The sequence below is a fragment of the Balaenoptera borealis genome (assembly GCF_965194805.1).
Source record: "Balaenoptera borealis genome assembly, chromosome: 11".
Classification (NCBI taxonomy): Eukaryota; Metazoa; Chordata; class Mammalia; order Artiodactyla; family Balaenopteridae; genus Balaenoptera; species Balaenoptera borealis.
In genome coordinates this window covers 36624786-36638015 of record NC_138868.1, presented here as the reverse complement: position 1 = coordinate 36638015, position 13230 = coordinate 36624786, and the positions used below count along the sequence as shown (strand labels likewise).

Sequence of the window (13230 nt, the reverse complement as noted above, 5' to 3'; positions counted from 1 at the left end):
GGGTTTGTCTCTCTTTGAACATTTGGAATTACGGTCTTACTCATTAAATATGTTAAAGGTTGATTGGAATTGTTGACTGCTTTAATCAGTAGTCAAAGCAACCTTTTATATATAAAAAAAAGAGAACCTTTCATGTGTAATTATTTTTTGAAAAGCCATCTGTAGCATTTTTATTTTATTTTTTTTAATTCAAGAATTTATTTTTAATGATCATAACAAACCTATAGAAATCAGGAGAACGGTAATGATGTTTTAAAATACACAGAATTTGAAGCAGTTTGCTGAAGCTTGTTGACACATGACACAAAGATAGGGGTTTTAAATGTTTTCAGATAGCCACCAAAGAGATATTACTGCATGCAGATTTTTAACTTGTATTTACAAACATTTCATGTCCAAAGCATTGCAAAATGAGAGTCTCGATTTTTCCCATGTACCAAAAACACATTCACCTTAGATTTCAATGACAAATGTAGTGTTTTTAATATTGCTTTTTTTAATAAAAGCAAATATATACTCAATATAAAATTTGGACTATAGAGAAAGGAAGGAAATATAAGGAAGTAAAAGAAAATCACTCCAGAATCTCACCGCCTAGAGATAATCTCTTTTAACAGTTTAATTTTTTGACAGCAAGAGTGAAATTTATCTTATCGTCTTAGTTGAGATTCTCCTAGAAGCAGACCCTGAGCTCAGGATTTTAGTACAAGTGATTTATTAAGCTAGTGCTCCTGGGAGGAAGCAGTAAGGGTGTGGGGATGCGGGCTTGGGCAGGGCAGGCAGCTCAGCAAGGGTGCAATTTTAGGTGAAAGGTCAGAGGTACCCTGATTCTCCTGGGGTTCTGAACGTATACCAGCTATCGTCTCCCCTTGAAGTAAAGAACCTCCCATGCCTGTCAGTCACTGGCTCTGGGCCGTGGGGCTGGGGGTTGTGGAACTTGTAGGTAACTTCTGGCTCCCTGCAAAGTGGCTCCAGTGCCCAAAGGGACCCTCCGAGGGTTGAGAGATGAGCCATTAGCACAAAGGCATTTGAAGTTGGGGGATGGGCACAGTGAACTGATAAAAGGGATCCAACAGAGTTCACCATTCGTGTTTATGCAAGGAGGCAGTAGATAATAAATACATTAATATTGAAGGACAGAAGTCGAGGCAGCAATGATAAGTGAGCAAGCATCGTGTTTTCCTTTGCATTCAGCTTATGCCGCTGATAGCGAGGTTATTAACATCCATTGGTCTGTAATAATCGGTTTGATTCCCTGTTGCAAAAGCTGAGGTACAACTGATAGGCATACTGCCCTTAGACTGGTGCTAGCTCTTGAGGCCAGGTGCCATCCAGCGTGGCCTGGATTGAGGGGCGAGAGTGGAATGTAGCTGAAACGGGGACCGTGGGTGAATAGCAGGATTAGTTCTTAGCATCTTAGGGCCAGTTTTAAGATAGGAGAAAAGCAAGAGATCTAGATGCCTTGGGACAGATCAAGAAATGAAGAGCAAAAGGGAACAAAAGACACCACAAGGAATGCCTTGGCTGAAATTTATGAGAAAGGAGAGGAAACCATGGTGCCAGTAATCCAGATGATGAGTAGTTGGAAATTAAATTACATTTGACATTTAAAGTTATGTTTATGTTCATATTTACGAATGGATGTGCCTGATATAATGGGAGTTCTGCCAAACCAGGGAACACTGGAATGACAGCATATCTTGGAGATGGAAAACTCAGAATCTCCCCCATCCTTCCTGGTGGCCCAGCTCCATCCTACTCTCCCATCTGTGTTGAGAATTACCTTTTGGACTTAAATGAGCTTGCTTCGTGGTGGACTTAACCATGCTGTTAAGAATGGGAGAAAAAAACTTAACATTTTAGATAAAATAAGAGACTCTCAAACCCTTTTTTATAGTAACTATTGAGCTGATTTTAAAAATTCAGAGTGAAACTAAATATAGATGCTAGTGATGTCAACAAAGAGTACCTTTGGTGAAGTGAGGTCCTAAAGGTTCACCTGCTGAATATTTAAAATTTTATCGTCAGTGACTTTATTTATTTCTAGGGAAAATCTAGTGCTCATCTAACTGATCCACTTTCAGTTCATCGTACCTGTATACCTTGGTCCTTGCTGGTCCCTCTGCCAGGAAAGTCTCTTCTTCCTTATCTTATTCCATTATTTAGTTCCTTCAAATGTGGCATTTTCTTCATAATTTCTCCCCACTTGGGCAGAATTAATTATTCTCCTATGATGCGTTACCATAGCATAATTAGAGCACATTTTTTTTAGGACTTACTGTATTGTATTATGGTTTCTAGTTTAAGAGTTTTTTTTTTTTCTCCCTCCATCCAAACTGTGAGTTCATCAAGGGCAAGGAAGATGTCTTATTTATCTTTGGGTTCACAGTGCTTGTGATTCAGGGCAGTGCCACAACTGTCTCATAAAAGCTCACGAGAGCTCATTGTACATAACTTCCCAACTCTGTGGTCAGTGATGTCATGTTGGTAGTTCACAATGTCCGGATATTGACACCACAGAAATCAGCAAATGCTAACTTTAGGGTTCCCCATCCAATAGTCAATTGTTAAAAATTTACCAGCTCTACACTGTCGGTGACATTCTGCTATATAGAAGATACTCAAAACCCATTTGTTAAAACAAAAAAGAAAAAAGAAAAAAAGAAAAAAAAAACCCAATTGTTGAAATTGAGGCTCTTCTGATATAGAAAGGGAGTTTGGCCTTCTCTCTTCCAGGAGTCTCATCGTCATTATCGTGGGATTCCTGGGAGTACTGTTAATTATTGTAGGTTGTTATCACCGCAGACTGTTGACAATGAGCATTTATGTTTGGATCAGCAACTAAAAATATGAACATTTTTTTGTTTCCTGGTTATTTGGCTTGCAGGGTGGAGTTTTAGTAAAAATTACTGAAGCGTGCCCTCCTTTGAACTGCTCAGAGAAGGATCACATTCTCCCAGAGAATCAGTGCTGCAGTGTCTGCAGAGGTAAGAGGGCTTGGCGATGGGGCTTTGGGTGGGGATGGAGGGCAGGGATTGAAGGTTTAATGACTAGTGTGATGACAATAACAATTGTCCAAAACTCTGCTACTTAGATATGTGTATATGCTATTTACCGTCCTCAGTTATAGTCTTACCAATTGTAAAATGGGGATAATAATCCTATCTACTTCATAAGACTGCTGTAAGGATTAAATGGGATAATGCATAAACACCTAGCATCATGCCTACCACGTGATAAATATTCAGTGAACGATGGTTTCTATAATAATGATAGTTCCTGCATCATTATTGCATTTTTTTCTCATGAGTGGGATTGGGAAACATTCTTATCAGCTCTTTCCATGGGCCAGTTCCCCTATCTGCCAGAGGATGACAGACACTGAATCCTTACTCATAGATTTATATACAGCTTTTTTACTTCCTGCAAGGAAAAAAGCTTCCAGTAAGTAACACTTAACTGCTAATTAATGCACGAGCAGAAATTATTTTGCTTCCTATTCCTGAAATTCCCCTCTTTTCCAAATTTATTCTTATTTCTTCAAATCCTCTGGATCAAATATCACTTCCTCTCTGAAACTTCTCACCCAGGCAGAATTAAATAGATTAGGAGAATCTAAAATTGATTTAAAATCTTACAAAAAAAATCCAGTTAAACTCATTGCTATTATTTTAAAACCTCTACCCACCATACAGTCTTCTCCACATTCTCACATATCCAGTGAGTTAGATTCTTTTTGGTTTACCTTGGAAGCTTCTAGAGTTAAGAAGCCAGGAGCATAGCAGTTTAGCTCAGGTTATATCCTATCTTACTTTTTTCTGTCTTTTCTCTAACACAAGCGTTGGCAGATATTTTCTGTAAAGGGCCGCAAAGTAGATACTCTAGGCTTTCAGGGGCCAGAAGGTTTCCATTGCAACTACTCACCCCTGCTGTTGTATTGCCAAAGTGGCAGAGGTGATAGGTAAATAAATTAGTGGCTGTGTTTCATTAAAATTTCATTTTGAGAAACGGGTGGCAGCTCGTAATTCACTGACCCCTCCTCTAGTACCTTCTGATATATAAAAGTATATATTTGATCATGGCATGTTTTCAGCTTGGGCTGAGATTTCTCTTTGTGGTTAGTCATAAGAGAGCTGTGTTTTGGTAAAAATTCCCAGGAAAACTTAGTACCTGGATAGCCATGAATGGCTGTTAGAATTCGTGGTATGCCGTCAGAGTATCTCCCCTTATTTATCTGCTTTCATGGCTACAAGTGTACTTGCAGCTCAGATGCTTTAGAAAGACTAAAGATTGACTGGAATTTCAGAGGGATGCATTTATTGGTAACTGATAGGGTTGTTAGGTAGGTCTTATAATTTAATGCAAAATCCATCACTTGATATTTGTTAAGGTGCCAAGTGGGACTCAGTGTATGTAAATCCTTTCTGATTTATGGTTTCATTTGAGCAGGATCATTGATTATCCCACAGAAATTCAAGAAGATTTTCATTGCTCTGACCCGGTTTACAACAGATTGTGTACCACAGCTTCTGCTAGCACTTCTTGGGGATGCAGAAACTTTTTTTTTTTACAAATGAAGATGCTGAGAGATGTGACATCTCATTGAAAAGTTGACTCATTTAAGGCTCCTGTTGCTAGTGAGTTGGTGGCTTTTACCAAAGTTAAGTCAGCTTTGAGGGAAAAGTGGGAGGCAGGAATAGGGCTTCATAGATGCGATCATAGCCAGGGCCAATCTGTACAGTTGAGGATTTTCTTCTTCCTCCCACCTGCGTCCTTCTCAGCTGGGAAACTACCAGCTCTTTTATTTAGCAGCTGATGGTTTTTCTTGGAGGTGCATGTGAGTGAGGGAGTTATTTATGTCCCTTGACAAGTCTATGTTTTAACAGGAACCAATGTATGTCTTTAGAAGAGATAGGGAAAAGGTGGGGAGGCTCTTTTCCTGGGAAGCGGGTTGAATGAAACCATTTGGGTATATGGATTCTCTTAGGTTTCTCCTATTTATTCCTATCTCAGAATTCAGACCCTAGAATGAAAAAAGCATTATTTTTGACTGAAGCCCTTGTCAGCACCGTTTACTGCCATTACCTCCTTTCCTGTTGACCCATAGCAGAGAGAGCCCAGAACATTCAGTCCACTTGTGCACATACTGGGACTTGCTCTGCACATTGGACAATCAGAAAATGAAAAGGAGATTTGTCTGGGCAGTGGGGTGTTCTCTTTTTCATAAAAATGTAAAATTTATGTGACGATGAACAAAAAAAATCCATCCAGATGAGCTCAAAGGTCCATTGTCTTGACCTATGCTCTCCATGAATTTTGCTCTGTGTCTCTTAATTCCAGTTTATTTCCCAAAGCATCCTTAAAAGTAGCCTAAGAGTTTCTCACAATATTGTGGAAGATATTTTTCCCCTTTAACTTCTATTTGTCTTTTACCTTTTCCTTTGTGCTCGTGTTTTCTGAGTGGAGTCTTGGAAGATGAGGGGCGTTGGACGATTTTGATTCTAATTAGACTGGGAAAGCCCGCTGGGCCTCTTCTAAGGCATGTTATTCAGTTCTCCTTCCCCCTCCTCCTTGCCCCTCTCAAAACCAGAAAGTAATGAAAAGATGAGAAACGCTCTATTTCTATGTAAACGAATTTTTATCCTGCATATGGAGAGGCTGTACCGTTTGCTTTGTGGATTGAGACTGTCTCCTGATTGGCAGGCAGCGAGCGAGCGGAGAGGTAAGACTGATGACCTGAAATGCTTATTTCAGGGATGAGCACAGCGGTGTGATTTCAGCTGTGTGGTTTCTGCCACCCTGATATTATTGATTACAGACACGGAAGTGGCTGTAGCCTCTTTCAATACCTGCACTGAAGGCCCTTCAATTAGCATATTTATCACCTCTCTCTGTCTTACTGGGAGTGTCAGGTCTTTAGTCTGAGGGAAATCACCCCTCAGTATCATCGCTCAGAAATCTGAGTCAAAACCTTTCTCTTGCCTGCTTAGGGATTTGAAGTTTTCCAAAGTTTATTTTCATTAGGTTTAGACTGGAATTTGAGAGAGCACAGACGGTGCTTTTTGCTTTCTGACCCCTGTTGGTTGATTAAATAGTATCCATAAAGCTCTCCAACTTGGAAAAAATAAGGCTTGTTTTAATGATTACATTTTATGAATTGATACTTTGAATGTAGGAGAAAAGGGAGGGATGAAGATATGTTCCTACCATATAGAATAGTCCTGTCGTTTTCATGTCAATGACTGAAATTATTTTCAGTACCAGCTGAAGTCTCTGTTTCATCTGTGAAATAGTGTTAAGACCCATTTTGCAGAGTTATAACTTGTTTGCTCAAGACCTAATCTGTTGGCTTGATTATGAAGCTAAATTTTTTTTTTTTTTTACTGAGTCATGCCCATTTTCTGATACGGTTTTTTTTTTTTTTTTTCTGATACGGTTTTATGGTGATACAGCTCCCTCCGCCCCTGACCCCTTGCTTCCATTCAAGGAGAGAGGTGCAGATTATAGCTTTATACTGGGTTTTTCTCTTTGTGGGAATCAGACCTAAGACCTTCGAGTTAAGAATAACAGGCTCTGGCTGATGTATACTGTTCATTGTATCAGCAGAACTGATATCCAGACTTGGTGCTTGGACACCTTGCCTCTTCAAATCTTGGGTAATGACAAATGCTGTAACTAATTTCTCTACCCTTCAGAGAAAAATGAAGGTAATCAGCTGAGCAGGTAGTTATATCCACAGGGCTACTGGTGCAGCCAGGATGCTGCTGTTAGGGACAGAACTGCAGGACAGTTAGGGAAGACACATGCAAAAAGAATCAAGATGTTAGACGTTGGCAGGGAGAAGCCACTTTGCAATTGCTGGGGTCCAAGGTCTCAGTCACCAGCGGCACTACCCAGAACAGCCCTAATCACTGGTGCAGTTTGTTTCTGATGCCTCAGGACAGTTTGTGCTGGCAGCATGCAATTTGTTTACCCTCATCATTACCTTGAGGTAATGGCTATAGCAGGAGCCCGTCTACTTAAGCGTAAGGCCATGAGGGTGGAGAAAGGGGAGCGGACACCGGAATGACATCTATGCTTCTGCCTTGGAAGAAGTAATAAAAGTGTGGATGTAGTGTAGATTGAACCCAGCAGAAAAAGATTGCTCATAAATTGCCGGTGCTCTCAGTTGAAGGGGGAAAAAAAGCCAACTTGACTGTGTATTGTCAGGATCGCTCCAGGAAAACACACCAATCATTTGGCTCATCCCAGAATTCTTGCTACACTCCTTAGGGTTTTATTCCCTTCATAATTGGCTCTAATTTTATCTTCAGTGTTGCCAATGACTTTGGAGGGTTTGGCTGCATGTTTAAGATTTTCAGTGTTGAGGAAAAAGTTCTTTCCGACATCTGTTCCCAATGTGTGTATCTGTAATTTTAATTCATGCCCACTTGCCTTGTCGTCTGGCCTGGGCTGAAATTAGTTGAGATTATTTGTACTACTTAAGATTTTATGCCCTTCAGTGAAATCCTCCCAAAGAGTCTTGGTGTGGCAAGATTTTCTTTTTTTCTAGTCCTCATCATCATCTTAGATGAGTTTGTAATTGAAATGGTTTTAGAGGATTTCAGCGTATTTGAGATGAAAAGAGACCTGTAAAAGAGGCACTTAATCAGAAGGTAAGCTAGTGCCTATATAGAGGAACGCATAGTTTATAGATGGGTCAGGTCCTCTGCATATTGATAGATGGAATCTGATCAAAATACGTGCAGCCGTGGGCCACAGTGGGCACTGGAATGACAGGGCTATATGCTCAACTGTTGAGGTTGGGAACAGAGGGCATTTGGAGAAGAGTTCAGTCTCAGGGAGCCCTTGAATTCTGTGTTCCTGAAAGTGCCACAGTGGATCCAGGCCCCGGGAGCCTTGGGAAGGAGGCACATTGCCCCAGAGAGAAGACCTGAAACTAAGACCAGGGTGCCTTGGGCTGGAAGACCCCTAAGTGTTGACTATTGTAGAAAAACCAATTGCTTTCTAAGACAGAACCTGTGAGAATCCAGAGCTCTGTCTCTAGTAGGCCCATCCTGATGTTACAACCCTCTGTCCACAGGAGCTAAAGGAATGTCCTCACCCCTCCAGGGCCCAGGCTTCTGTGGTATGTATGTTGGTTGTGGAGTACATTAGGGCATCCTGTTCCCATAAAGGATCTTTGGGCCGTATCCCTCCTATAGGGCCAGTCCATGGGTGGAGCTGTCTCCATACCAACTAGGCACATGGAATATATTGTACTCAGTTTACCTTTGCTCCTTGTGACTTTCAAGCTTGGGCAAGCAGCAGTGATATGAGGAGTATTGGCTTTCTAGGATTTGAGTTAGTGTAGAGAAATCTGGGGTGCATTTTCAGATTGTCATTTCAAAGGTAACCTGCTTGACCTCTGGGGGATGCATTAGGGGCAGGAGATTGAGGGCAAGCAGTGGTGCTCTATGTGGAATCAAACTTTATCTTAGAGAAACTAACTCCTGCCCAAGGGTAGTGACCTATTCATTCCTTGCTGTGGAAGAAGTCACAGTAGCAAACCGTAAAGATGCTTATCCATCGTTGGTTGGAGAAACCAGAGATGAAGCAGAATGGGTGGATGGTTTGCTGTAATTATAAAAAGGTACAGAGTGGGATCTGGAGAGTGGCAGTGTGAGGGCTTCATTACGATGGGCAGAGTTTATTGTATGCAGATTAAGCCAGTGGATTTAAAGAAAGCAAAGAGTTTTACAAGTGTTATTGATCTTTCACTGGCAGTAGAACTCTAGATTCAGGACCACGAAGGGGAGTCCAAATTTTAGACCGCTCCCAATGAGAGGAGAAAATATGACCCCAACACTTAACGTTTCTTCTTTAGTTTCCTTGATCATGTCATGGACACATGCTGCTCCCTGTGTTTGGAACTCTTATGCTTTGTCCAGTCAACCTCACTCGTCCCTCAAATCTCCTTTTGATACCTAGTGTTAGGACGCTTCTCTGTGATACATAGCGGAAGTACCTTGCTCCTCTCCATCACAATATTTCCTGTAACCCAACACTCAAGGGTAGCCATCCCTGCTAGAGTGTTAGATGAATGAGGGCATGTTTATGATGTTTGTGGCATTTTCGTTATATCCCTATTGTCTAGCACAGCGGCTGGGCACACAGCAGGGGCTTAACATTTGTCAAGTGAATGAATGGTACCTCTGCCAGGAGCTAAAATTAAGGAGGTGGTTGGAATAAAACCTGGAATCCCATTTCAGCAGATTGTGTGTCTTCCTCTGAACATCTGCTCATTTCCACCACTCGAGTGTAAATAAGCTCCAAGTGGGTCTTACTCATCTTGGTGTCTCATCCATGGATGGTGTTCTGTTGTGTGATGTTATTTTTCTTCAAACTTTATCTTAGAGATAAAGCAGCAAGTAATAATGGACTGTGTCCTGGAGAAAGAAATAAGGTTTGTTCCTTTGGAAAGATTCAAGGCATGTCAGGGACTAGAAATTGCTAAAGACTGATGGAGTACTGGTCTCTTCAGGCCAGGGTTGGCATTCCTTGAATGTCCCTTAATGATTAAAATTATGGCTGGGAGGTCGTGTAGAGTGGTGGAGAGATACTGGGTATTAGAATCATATTTGGGTTTATATCTCTCTTTCACCCATCGCCTGCTAGCTATGTGACCACAAGGAAGGTAATTAACATCTTTGAGCCTTGGTTTATTCATCTTTAAAACACTCTTCTAATTCTAGTTTTGGAAGACTGAGGATTTAGTCATTAGCTCTATAAATATTGGAGTGTTTATAATGTGTTGGATATTGCCTTAGGCACAAGGGAAACAAACTCACAGGGTCCTTTCCCTTGAAGAAGTGAGCTTCTAATGTGAAGATAGACATTCAACAAATAAACACAGAAATTAACATGTAATTACTAATTGTGATACCTGTTATAAACAAGAAGAATAGGGTGGTATGGGAGAGAGTAATGGGATTTTCTTTAGAACTGAGGGACAAGAAAGCCTTCTCTGAATAGATTATATTTAAGCTGGGACTTGACGACTGAGTAGAAATTATTCTGGCAGGGATATTTCATAATGTTCTGAGTTGGTGGGACAAGCTTGCAAAGACCCTGAATCAGGAAAGAGACTGGAGTACTAGAGGAATTAAAACAAAGGCCGATACAATTGGAGGAAAATGACGGAGGGAGAGGAGAGCCTTGTTTGTTGTTTCAAATCAAAGTTAAGGATTTTGTATTTTTTCTTAAGTGAAATGGGAAACCCTCACAAGATTTTTAAGGGAGATTGTGACATGACCCAATCTATGTTTTATTTATTTATTTATTTAGGCTGTGCTGGGTCTTAGTTGCGGCATGCGGGCTTCTTAGTTGCGAAATGCGGACTCTTAGTTGTGGCATGCGGGACCTAGTTCCCTGACCAGAGATTGAACCCAGGCCCCTGCATTGGGAGCATGGAGTCTTACCCACTGGTCCACCAGGGAAGTCCCCCAATCTATGTTTTAAAAAGATTTGTTTGTGAGGAAAATGGATTAGGGACAGGCAAAAAGGGGAACAGGAAGGCAAATAAGGTGCTCTCCATTTGAGAGATGATAGTTTGGAGTAGGATGAGTTTTTCTTCTTGCTGTGGAGTGGGGGAGAAAGAGATACATTCCAGAGATATTCATGAAATAAAATTAATAGAACTTGGCAAGGGCCAGTATTTGAGGAGAGAGGACAAAGATGACTCCAAAAAAAAAAAAAAGAAAGAAAGAAAAAGATGGTTTAAGTGGATACAGGTCCTGCAGATGGTTATGGAGAACTTGGAGAGCATGGATTTTGGAATTAAGATCAAGAGTTCAGTTTCAGATGGGTGAGCTGCGAGACAACTGTGAGGACATCCAAATGAAATGTCAAGTGGGCTATGGCTATAGTGACACAAAATACAATATGTAAAGTGGGACATGCAAGACAGTGTTATTTTCTGTGCTTTTAGAGGGCGTTGTGAGCCTTTATTATTGCTTCTAGAGAAGCGTGGATGTTCTCAGCCAGAGGCCAGAAGAGATTGAGCACAAGAATTGGCCTAGTCTCAATTTTTCTTAAGAACAGATTGGCAGAGCCTGCAGTTGGGTCCTAAATGGGCCTATTTAAAAAAATTTTATAGGGCATAGCAGGAGTTGAGATCCACAAACATCATCAGAGAATAATCATTAGTAGAAGTCTATGCCCCAAAGTATTTAAATCATAGAATAATAATTTTCTTAGTGGTCTTAACAAGAACTTGAGTCAAATCATAACTCTCCCACTTCCTGGATGTGTTACCTTGGATAAGCTAGTCCCAACCACATTTTCCTAATCTGTGACGTGAGGGTAATAGTAATCTTTAGCGTTGCTGTGAGGGTTTCCCTTACTTACCCAGCTGAGGTGTGTAACATGCTTAGCTCTGTGCCTGGCAAGTTGGAAAAACTCAATAAATAGCAGCTTTTATAATAAAAGTGTTCTCTGTATTTGGACCAGTACTAGTTAAATGATGTCACTGTGTGCTTCTAATTACAGGACGATAATTCCACAGACTCTAGAGCTACTTATTAAAAATATTCAAGTAAAATAACATGAATATTGAGTAGGTGTGTGCATGTGTGCGTGTGTATTCTACAATCTGGTCACAGCTTCTGATTCTGGGGAAAAAAGACAGTGATTTAAGAAAGAGGGTGACATTGAAGATTCTTCTGTATCAGTCTGTGTTGATAACCAGCTGCTGAAGAAAAAAACTGTGTACCAAAAGCTAGCTAGAGGACTTGAGAAAAAGACTGTAGGTAGCAACTCAAGACAAATACCTGGAAGGGAAGGATCTGTATCTTAAACGCCGTGCTATTCAGACTCATCAGATAAGAAAGACAAAACCTTTAGAAGGATTTTGAAATGTGGAAAGTTAATTGAGGATTTATGACTTGGCAGCCAACTATGCTGGGGTGGGTTTTGAAGAATGAAGATGACCAGCTGGGGTGATGAAAGTGTACTAAAACTGAATTGTGGTGATTGCTGTATGACAGTGTAAATTTACTAAAACTCATCAAACTTTGTCTTTACAATAGGTGAATTTTATGGTATGTAAATTATACTTCAGTAAAAATGTCTAAAGAAAGAAAAATGGCAACTAGTAAACCAGTCACATTAGCCTTCTAGTTGCTTAAGAGGGAACATTAAATGCCAATGTAGATTCATTCATATATTTATCCACTCGTTAATTTAACTACCCATATTTCTGCCTGTCCATTTTCCCATCCATCTATAAGCCATCCATCCATACATACAGCTATCCTTGTGTGGGAAACTCTTCATTGAAAGAAAAGAGTCAGACATAGACCTGACTTAAAGAAGTTGGAGTGATTAGAGTTAGGATTTTTAAAGAATATTTGGAATTGCCCAGCCGAATATATGCGTATGTATGTATGTATGTATTGGGTTGGCCAAAACGTTCGTTCGGGTTTTTCCTTAACATCTTACGAAATATCTTCTCTTATATATATATATATATATATATATATATAGCTCAGTGTACTTTCACAAGTGCACTAACTTCTCTGATCTTCAATCCCTACATCTGTGAAATAAGGATAATAATTCCAGTTTCATAGGGTTGACAGAATTAAATGGGATAATGCATCTGAAACACTTCACTGAGTGCCTAGCATATATTACATGCTCAGTAAATGTTAATCATTATTATTACAACTGTGCCAGATTATTTGAGGTTCTTTAAACTTACCCTTTGTCCTCAAGGGTTGGAGTTTCATTCCTCCCACTAGGATCTGTGTCTTGCCCCTTTTCAGGTTTCTACCTGTGATGAATCAAAGGTCAAGTTTTGCGTCATCTAGAAGGGATTTCTTCTTCTCTTACACACTATGATAATTTGTACTGCTCACATCTTACTTAACTACCTCTGTATTTAGCTTATATCCCCTTAGAGTTTCTAATTTCCTTGTGGTCAGGGAATGTCTCAAACATTTTGACATTGCCCCCAGGAGCTTGCATAGTGCTGCAGTCCACAGAGTAGGTGCCCCATACAAATTCAGTGGATGATTATTCACTCATGCATAAAGGCAAGCGGGCACTGAATAAATATTGCTTGAATGAAGGCCTGCATTGATTTAAAAAAAAAACACACACGTGTTTTTGGCACAATGGTGAGGCCCAACCAAAGTGGATTTGTCCATAAGCTTGGTTTGTCTCACAGGGGCCCTTCATTGTCCTTGA

The 13230-nt window shown here is 40.4% G+C and overlaps 1 protein-coding gene across 3 annotated transcripts in view; it reads left to right on the top strand.

The window, feature by feature from the left end:
• Positions 1-13230, top strand: part of NELL1 (neural EGFL like 1) — an 866104-nt gene that overhangs the window by 208984 nt on the left and 643890 nt on the right. For all 3 annotated transcript variants that reach the window (XM_082342435.1, XM_082342434.1, XM_082342433.1), the window contains exon 11: positions 2888-2987. In XM_082342435.1, the coding sequence (XP_082198561.1) occupies positions 2888-2987 (100 nt within the window). The remainder of the gene's footprint in view (positions 1-2887; positions 2988-13230) is intronic.